General features: G+C 40.9%; 1 protein-coding gene across 1 annotated transcript; it reads right to left on the bottom strand.

Moving 5' to 3' along the window:
* Window positions 1-8,086: 8,086 nt before the first annotated feature.
* Window positions 8,087-9,314, bottom strand: paqr9 (progestin and adipoQ receptor family member 9; the record flags this gene model as incomplete). The annotated part of the gene is made up of 1 exon (XM_083936745.1): window positions 8,087-9,314. Exon 1 carries the CDS (start codon window positions 9,245-9,247, stop codon window positions 8,087-8,089), a length of 1,161 nt encoding a protein of 386 aa, XP_083792871.1. The 5' UTR covers window positions 9,248-9,314.
* Window positions 9,315-10,364: the final 1,050 nt, after the last annotated feature.

The following is a 10,364-nucleotide window of genomic DNA, read 5'->3' as shown; positions in this document are numbered from 1 at the left end:
TGTTTTGTTTTATTCATTATCAAAGTAATCCAGTTATAGTTATCCACAATATATATCTATGTCTACACTGCAAACGGGAACTGCTAAGAAGATAATATACCTTTTGTAATCCGGGGGAATGTGGTAAGCATAATTTACAGATGCCAGTTTGCCAAAATAATAACTTTTTTGTAAAGCACTTTTCTAAAAACCATGTCAAATTGTTTTGCATACAATTAAGTCCAAAATCAGTTATAAACAGGATACAATTAAGAGCAAATCAACAATGTACAAGTTTGTTCCAAAAAATGTGACTCGTAAAATTCTCCTTACCCCCTCACTTTCCTCAGGCAGTTTGTTCCAAAGTGCAGGCACTCTACCAAAAGTCACATTTGGTTAAGAGCCTGGGCCGAGGAACAAGCAAAAGTGCCAGAAGATCCGAGCTCATAGAGTTCAAAGGTCAGCACTTTTCTATGCTTTAAAAGTCCAGTCGTACAGATAAGCAGTGCAGATAACACTGGGGTAATGTGCTGTCTGTCTTCAGTGCTAGTTTAAAGTCTAGCTGCAGCATTCTGAACAAGCTGGAGACATGATCTAGATCTCTGCAGGCTCACACAGAGTGGACATGAAAGCAGAAATGAGCTTATCTAAACCTCGTGAGAGAAACAGTACTTTGTTCTTAATGCACTGTTGAGCTGAAGGAAGCAGGACTGCACCACTCTCTTTGTAATACATGTAAATAAATATAGGCTAAATAAATGGGGCTGACCCCATGGCAACAGTATACTTCCTGATTACATCCCTCAACAGGGGCATAAAGGAAAAGGGCACTTACAGCACGTCCTCACCACTGAAAAGGGCACTTTACCACAGTGTCCCTCAAAGCCTCCAAATTTAAAACTTCAGAGCTATGGAGGCCCTGAAGTCCCGAAAGAGAATATGTTTTTATCTTGTGTGGACAAGTTATTCTAATAAAGAGTTATTATCTTGTGTGAACAAGTTATTATCATAAGTTCTTATCTTGTGTGAACAAGTTATTAAAATAGTTATTATATTGTGTGATCACATTATTATAATATCAAGTTATTATCTTGTGTGAACAAGTTATTCTAATAAAGAGTTTTTATCTTGTGTGCTAGTGATGCTTGGACTGCAGTCATAGTATTTCCGCAGGCTCCGCAATTGATCGTGTCAATAGTGTGGGTGGATCATGAAACAAGTCTGACTACAGTGTGCGGCAGCTGCCAGAGTGAAAACAGACGACACCTGACACCATCCTCATCCTCATCCTCATCCTCCTGTCCTTCTCATTCAATCTGAACCAGCGGCCACTCTGGACTCACTTACATTAACTCTTGGTATTGGATTAGCCTACTACCAGATTTTGTGGACTGTTGTTTTTTTGTGAGTTCATTTGCAGCCTCTTGTATGTGAGAGAGGAGCAGCAGCTCTACTCGAGCAGGATCTTCTCTGAGTGGCTCATGTTTCACGGCCGTTTGTTTGGGGCTCAGTCTCGACTCCTCCCTCAGTGTGGGGGAGGAGTGGAGACATAAAAGGCCAGCTGCACACACACAGCATATGCACACAAGACACAACTCATTTGAAAACATTTGAATTATTCAAACCGTTGTTAACCAGACTTGAGTTCACTTAACCCTTTAAGTCTGAGAGGCTGCTGCTCAGTCCCACTGAAGAACAGCAGTGCTGTTTTAGGACATCTGATACTCGTCCTTGGATCAACTTTTTGAGCGATACCCTCACATGCTTTCTTTCCAAAATGAGAATTTGTCAGGGATCAGGATGTGGTTAGCCCATGTACACACATAGTAGGCTAGACAGATCAGTCATAATCTGTGTTCTTGTCCCGCTGGAATCAATCCACTAAGGACCTGCAGCTAGTCTCCTAAAGAGACCGGGCGGTGGAGAAACACAGACACAGGAAGCTCTAAATCTGAGCTGCACGATCACTCACAACTGTCTCTGATAGGGAGCACGAGTTCTCTTACAATTTATTTGTATTTTTTTGTTATGTTATCAAGTTATCAGCATCTTAACCCTGGAACATGTTGACCAGACTTAAAGAATATAGACTCAAAAATGTTTTTAATTATTTGCAATTTTACATTTAGTTTACATTTTCTGTGAATTTTGTTTCCGAACATGAAATATTTTTAAAGTGTTCTTTTAAGCTTTGCTTCTTTTAAGTGTCCTTTTTTTTAGCTGATTTTGTCAAGACAGATGTCCGTCCTCCACAGAGCTGGGTCTGTCCGTCGTTCCTGCCTGTTATAGGGAAGGTTTTCGTTGCCACCGTACTCTATGGAGGAATTGTTGGGTCTATGTAACTCATAAATAAGTCATAGAGTGTGGTCTATACCTACTCTGTAAAGTGTCCTGAGATAACTTTTGTTATGATTTGACACTATAAATACAATTGAATTGAAATTGAATTTTTAAAAATATAGTATAGAGTATATAACATATATAATATAGAGTCAAATCTGGGAATATGATTGTGTTTTTTTGTTAACCTAAATGTGGGTAAATATGGTCTCTAAAATATCCACCAAAAGTTGCTTTTTAATTGTATATCATAAATTCTCCCAGGCTTCTTAACACCTAAAATGCCTACATATTTGCCTTCATGCTTAGTGTAACAATTAGCATGTTAGCATGTTAACAGGGTCAGGGTGAGGGGGTAGTGTTACGGTCCACATCAGCATATGTGCCGGTGAATTTCGGCACTGACTGTGGAGAAAATACCAGTTCGGGGAACATCTGGTCACATACAAAATGGGGAACATAGGACCCGGGGAACACAGGTACGCTCCCATGACAACCGTAGTTTACATGCGGATGCTCAGTGGTGGAAGTACTCAGACCCTTTACTGAAGTAGAAGTACTAATACCACACTGTAGAAATACTCAGTTACAAGTATAAGTCCTGCATATCAAATGTTACTTAGTAAAAGTACAAAAGTACCAGCATCAAAATGTACAAAAAGTAAAAGTAGCTATTATGCAGAATGGCCCATTTCAGAATAATATATCATTAGATTATAATTATTGATAGATTGATGTAAATATCACTTTAATGTTGCAGCTGATAAAGGTGGAGATGATTTTATTTACTTTATATTCTGCTGTGTACCTTATTCTCTAACATAAATGTTATTTCATTTGTTGATAATATTTTGTATTAATAATCTGAATCTGTGAAATAACTAGTAACTGAAGTTATCAAATGAATGTAGTGAAATAAAAAGTATGTAAGAGTAGAAGTATAAAGTAGCATCAAATGGAATAACCCAAGTGCCTGAAAACTGCACTTAAGTACAGTAATTGAGTAAATGTACTTAGTTAGTTTCCACCACTGCTAATGCTTTATTGTTGTTATCATTTTAGAGGTATGCTGTCTGTACTAGTCAAACTTTTGACCTGTTGGTGGTGCTATGTGAAAAGTCCAAATAAGATCATTGAAGTCTTTAGAATATTCATCTTCCAGGGATCATGAATGTCAGAACCAAACTTCATGTTAACCCAGAAGGTATTCACTCTGGTACAAATAGCATCAATGCTGCTAGTAAGGCTGAAAAACACTAACAGATCCAGTGTTGGCTAAACTCCAGAGCCACATCAAGCCTCATGGTAAACTTCTACACAGTCAAATAAATACGCTGCCACAATGCTAACAATTATCTGCATCATTTATTCACTTAAACTCAGATCATTCATATTACTGCTATTCCATAAATCAATTAACATAATGTTGGGTTGTCACGTTTTCAGCATTAACAGATATTATGCTCTACCTCTAGTGATTCGTTGTGTAAATAATGTGAGTGTCGCTCCTCAGTCACCCCTGAGCACCTGACTGGGTTAGATACAGTCGTGTGTAAGTCTAACAGTCACATACTGTACTTTAACAGATTCAAGTGGACCATCCACAGCGATGGTTCTTCTCATTGACACATGCTCTAGAGGTAGAAACATCGCTGAGGTATCATTTCCTTATCTTGCACGTTTCATTAAAAAACACAACTTCAACCTGATATGTGCTGAAATAATACAGTACGGCAGGGTTGACTCTTAAAGGAACAGTTAAGGAGCTTTAAAGAACACTAGAACAGCCTGATTATCGCAACCACTCAATATACATGTAAAAGATATAAGATATCATACTTACGTATTCATTCCAGTGACGTACATAATGAACAACTCCCATCTCTAATCATTTGCTCTTGTGCAAGTGAACACATCGAAACACAAGTAAATGTGCAGGTATGAGTAGAACTCATACAGAGGTTATCACAATATTTTAACATTGAAATGTTACAATTTAAAATGCAACTTCCAAAGACTGTTGGAGAAGACAGGTCAAAATCACTCAGGACATGACATGAACACACATTAGTCTTCATCCAATGATAGGCATGGTCCATTTTGAGTGTGCAAACCAAAGGAATTGTTTTAATAGTTCTCTTCTATTCCTCTGTCCTCATCAGGGAGGTGTCAGCAGTGTCTTCTTCAACGACCACATTGACTTTTGTTGAATACAGAAAACGTCGTATACAGAATCAAACTAAACCTGTCACTAGGTGACCCAGCAGAAATGAAAATGTCATTTTCTATGACCTATTTCCTTTTTGGCTGGGACATTAGAAAAAGTTCTGCACAGGCCTAAAATGCTATACTTTTAATTGATTTGATTCGTTGCTGAGACTTCTCTCGGGACACTGTGCATCTTACATGAAACACGTGATGACATGGACACAGACACTAGGCACATTCATAGACAGAAAAATAATAAATTAATAACGTGGATTTAAAACAACAAAAGCCCAGAGATTTAAGCAACAGAACACGGCCTGTTGGGTAGCAGAATTCTATAAAAAAAAACAAGAGAGAGGGAAAGCAGATTCCCAAGGGTGACCTGATCCTACAGCACAGAAATAGCTGCTAGCAATAAGGCTAAACACTGCTTCATGCAGTTAAAAGGTGAATAAATAGATGGCAGTTACTCCTGTAATGTTAGCATATAATCTACACGATGAGCCCAGTTGGTGCCTCTCACAGACCTACTGTCAGCATCCGCTCTGCTCAAATGATACGCCATCATCTCTGAAATCCCAGAGGGGCCTTAAAGGGAAATTCCGGCATCAAATCATCCCAGGGTCTTTTTCTGCAAATACACTCATAAAATAAACTATCGAGACCAAATGTGGCTATCTCTGATTGGCTCAGGGCAGCACGGTGAAGGTAGTCTTTTTTAACCACTAATACTGCTGAAAATAACAGCACACCTCTGCAGCAGCATGAATGAGTCCCTACACAGAAAACAAAGCACCAATGCCTTCACCGTACAGCCCTGAGCTAATCACTGATAGCCGCATTCCGCTGTCAGTGACTCTCCGGGATTTCTCCGTTAATAGTTGTTAGACCAAAAAAAAAACCCTGGGATGATTTTATGCCGGAATTTGAATTTAACAAGACATTTTTATGAAGACATTCTCAGATTCTTCGATTACTTTTCTGTCCATCGGAATGAAAAAAATATCCCATCCCTTGAACAATAAAACTATTTTTAACCCTTTCCAAAGTTGCATCTCTGTTTCATGTACAGAGGGCCAAAAATGACTTATATCTTTGCTAGTTTTGTACAATACAGGAAAAAGATTTTTTTTTCAAACTATGAAATAATAAAAAGTAACATTGATTATAGGCTAATAATTGACAATAAACACATTTACATTTTGGTTCACACTGTACAAATTGAGCGAGGACCTTTTCAATTATCATCTTAATTTGGATTAGGAAATAATAGTGCAGAGAAGTGGTTTGAAGTCTTTTTCATGAACAAATCCTTGTTTTTCCAGATGGTTGGAAGACTACATAGCCCCCGAAGTGCTCAAAGACGATATATTCTTAAACCTGTGTGCAATATTAAAATAAATTCTTTATGGGAAGTCTTCAGCGGCTCTGTACAAGAGTCACTGAGGATTATGGAGGTATTACATGACCCTTTGGGTTTTAAAAGATTGCCGGTTATATATTTTTCAAAAAAACTGATGCTTAGCTATGCAATGATAATACATAAAAAGGGGCAAACTGCTAGGTAACTAATAACCTGATCTATCTGTCAAGTGCAAATCTATCCAGGAAGTTCCTGATGATGTGCTAAAACAATACAATATAGCTATTAATTCAACTATCACTCTTCCAAAGTATGGCTTTTGCTCATAGAAGTTGCTGTTCATCACATGACATAAAAAACAGCCACTGGTTTCATCTGTTCACAAAGCAGGCTTTTAAGCTGGAATTGTGCTGTGATATTTTATGAATGAAATGCATTGATTCTTAAGTAGAGATGCACCGATCCAATATCCAGATCGGTTATCAGCTCTGATATTGACTAATTAGCCGATCCAGGATTCTGATCCAGTCATTTTTTATTAATATTATACACAGAATTGAAGTGACCAGATCACTGTAACTGTATTGTAACAGCAGGGTTTTATATTACATTTATAAATATTTGTTTGCAGTGCACTTTACATGGAAGTGTTATTTATTTCTTTTTGCTGCTAATTTACACTTTGTTATTTGTTAATAAATAATATAAAGTACATTTATATCTGTGTTAATGTGTTGCTTTTTCTAACAAGGCTAAATGTCAAGCCTGATGCCTTCACTCACATGGTATAAGCTTAATTCCTTCAACAGTAGGATCGGATCCGTATCGGACGATACGCTCAGCCCAGGTATCGGTATCTGATTGGATCGGAAAAAAACTGGATGGATGCATCTCTAATCATAATTAATTGTTTTGTATATGTAATGCCAGAAAATGTCCATCCTAGTTCCTCAAAGTCCAAGGTGATGGATTTGAAGGTCTTGTTTTGTCAGTCCAAATCCTGATAAAGATATTCAGTTTAATATAAGATAGTAATGAAGAGGCTGAAAATCAGCATTTTCTGTCATTTCTGCATGAAAAACCTCTCAAAATAGTTGCTGAATATTTTTCTGTTAATTGACTAATCGATTAGTCGGCTGATCGTTGCAGCTCTACTTTCCATACTGATGAGAAAGCATCAGATTCACATGATATTTAATCTGAACTAGAGGACTTGAGCAATGTGAACACAATCTGTTGTGAACTAGTCATTAGTGTAAAGAAAACCATGCACAGTGCAGCTGTTTTCACTGCACTATGTATACAACTCACATCTAAATAACCCACATATTCCAACAGAACATGTTAGCAGGACATCATTATATACTTCAGCAAAGAAACGCATCTTTTCAGGTTGAAAAGCCTGCATGGCTTCTTAAGGACGGGGGGAGTTTGACCACCTCTAAAAGTGCTTCATTGTACAACTGATACATGCTCTAAGCTATTTCTGTTGCATTGTCAAGGCCAACGCATTTCCTGCTGCAAGGGTTACTTGGCAAGAGAGGAAATGAAACTGCGTGTGAGCGTTCATAAGTCAGAGGAAGAGAAGGTGTGGTTAACAGAGGCCAGGAAATGATTCATTCAGTGTGAAACAATAGGTTCAACTGCAACCATACAGTAGCAGAGACTTTTCAAGAGATGCTGTTTAAGAGGAAGGGGAAGGGGAAGTGCAACAGGAGGAAGTACAACAGACTACACATCAGCAACTTCTGTGAGTGGTCACAGTAACATTTCAGCAACATTACCCAAATGTTGTATGGAACATGTTCTCCTGGGTACCAACACCTTTCCTTTGTCCTCAAGTGTACAGTCCCTAGAGGTAGTTATTATCACCAATGCTAAGACATCCTGTTGGAACATGCTGGAGCAGCTCAGGGGAGAAACTGGCAAAGTCTTTCAATATCCACTCAACCAGACAGCCACCCTGTGGTGAGCTTAGAATATAATCCCTTCATCTCCTGTTGTCTCCTATTTCCCATATGAAAGCTTGAAAAATGCTCTCACAGGGGTTGGAACATACGAGGTATTTGAAATCAGGAGGGAAATGTTTCATCGTTTCACTGATTTGTGCGCTTCTCTTTGTGGCATGGCTCTGTACCATGTGCAAATCTTCCTTCACAGTTGGGATGATAATAAAAAAAAAGAATGTCTGTGTGATCAGTGGCATTTCAGGCGGTTCTTGGGGTGTTCTTTTGCGAGTTGGTCTCTCTGGGGCCCGTGGATGCAGTTGGCATGCCAGGAGAACCATGTGATGATGGAGACAATGGTGGTCTGAAGGAGGAGCATCACACCGTAGGTGGAAGCTATGGTAGGTCCGGGTAGGCGGGAGATGGTGGCAGGGGGTAGCCCCAGGGTCGGACTGAGCAGAATTGCCCTCACCTCAGTCTTGATCATGTGGAGTTCGTCGAGGATTGACAAAAACGTGCAACAGTGGAACCACTGGTGGCTGTGCCCCCAGATGTCGAAGCGACCCGGGGCTAACCGCTCTGGGAACTTGCTGATGTTGAAGACAGCTGACACCAGCAGCCAGAGGCAGTGGCGATAGAAGTAGCTGGCCGAAGAGCTGGAAGCAGCGAAAGAGGAGGAGGAGGTGGAATAAGGCGATCTGGTGAGGAGGCGGTAGAAAACTGGTGTGGAAGAGATGAGGAACGGGAGGAGGAAAACAAGGGTTCGGATGAGGTATCGATGCCGCCTCCACCTCTGGCGAGTATTGCAGCATGATAAGACGCAAATGATTGCTACAACACATGCGGACGGGATGTAGAAGGTCTCAAAGAACACACTGAAATCTGGGATTGCATAGGATGATGTCAGAGATCCTTGAGGTTCCGGTTTCAAGTCCATATGGGAGCCATTGTGGCCTCCTGTCTCCACTATCCCTGCCCGAGGGTGGATGTAGTAGTAGTATGCCAACGATGAGCCAACCGTATAGGAACTGATAGTGCCGTAATCCACAAAGAAGCAGACTTCTCTTACCACCAGAGACATTGAGTTGAGCAGGTGGGCCATGCTGCTAGCCATTAATAGACAGAACACCCCGATAAAATAGTTCCACAAAGGATAGAAGAATGGGGCGTCACCTTGCGGCGCACCTTCCCAACCAAACACCTCCACAAAATAGAATGAAAAAATAAAAACTGGGAGGAAGTGTGTCCAGAAGTTGCCTGTTTCATTAGTCGGTCTGAACGCTGACATTAAGCATTCCCTCAGGCTGTAGTTTGGGAAGCGGTAGCCCGTCAGGATGAAGTTTTCTATAACCCGAGGCGGCACGTCCGTATGCCTCAGAAGAGGTAACGGCTGACCACAGTTCAGAAGCATAATGGCAAAAGTTTATGTTGCTGGCAGCCACAAATGTATATTTGAATCTGACTTTTCCTGCACAGCACTTACAGTTTTTATCTCTTAGTTGACGACTTTATTGCTGATCACCAGACAATCTCTCGCTCACCAGTGGATAAGGCATCTGCAGGCTGTTCCAGCTTGAAAAGACCTTTGATACGGACTCCACTGTGGGCCTCCTGAGCTGTGGGCTGACCCAGAGCAGAGCTGCTGGATAGCCCAGCAGTGTACCAAGAGAAAATAGCAGGGGAGAGTGTAGTATTCAGAGTCCTCCAGCCACTTGGTTTGCTTGGTTCGTTTTTCCTTTTGGTTGCCTCTTGACCCCTGAGCGTTACAAAAGGTCAGCAACACCTCCAGCATGCAGCTCCATGCTGTTCACCCTATTGCCTTATTTTGCGGAACATGCTCTGCACGGATGATTCTCTTTGTTCAGTCGTATTCACATTCACGTGTCTTATCATGTCCGCTTCTGTAGCAGCAAATAAAACGCGAAGGTCACGTATTACTGTGTAACAAGGTTGAACGGGACTTCAGTGTCTCATGTATCCATTCAGTGATGTCCTGAAGACCGTCCATTAAGCTCTGCGGTATGTAGGTCACGCTGCCGTTCAGCACCGTATCAGGCTACTGCAGGCTTCTCCCGTTGTTCCTGCTCCATCAGCCTGTGTCCACATTCGACTGCCCGCTCGTTTCGCTCCCATTCCGTTGCAACACAGGGCGCTGCAGAGAAGAAGAAAGCCCCGGGACTGAAATGCAGAACGTTATGTGTGTTATGTGTGCCTGGGTTCAGTCCTTTACCGGAAGTCCACGCTAAATCTTTTTAGAGAGAGACTCTTTAGTCCTGTGAGCCGGCCGGCATATCGGCGAAACACCGATAGAACCGGACTATTTGACAGGTACCAGCATCAAGCTACAAACGCGATAATACCGGGGTTCCGGTTGTGAGTTTCAAAATAAAGCGCTGTAGTTTTAACATTAACTCAGATGCTAGCTTGAAGTTACCTATGAGCAGTGACGTGCGGTCAGGGGAGGCAGGTGAGGCTGTGCCTCCCCTGTCATCATGAGAGGAAAAAGAAACGAAATAATAAAATAACAC

Source organism: Echiichthys vipera (genome assembly GCF_963691815.1).
Source record: "Echiichthys vipera genome assembly, chromosome: 22".
NCBI classification, from domain to species: domain Eukaryota; kingdom Metazoa; phylum Chordata; class Actinopteri; order Perciformes; family Trachinidae; genus Echiichthys; species Echiichthys vipera.
The sequence above is the reverse complement of the archived record's forward strand: the minus strand, read 5'-3'. Positions and strand labels throughout refer to the sequence as shown.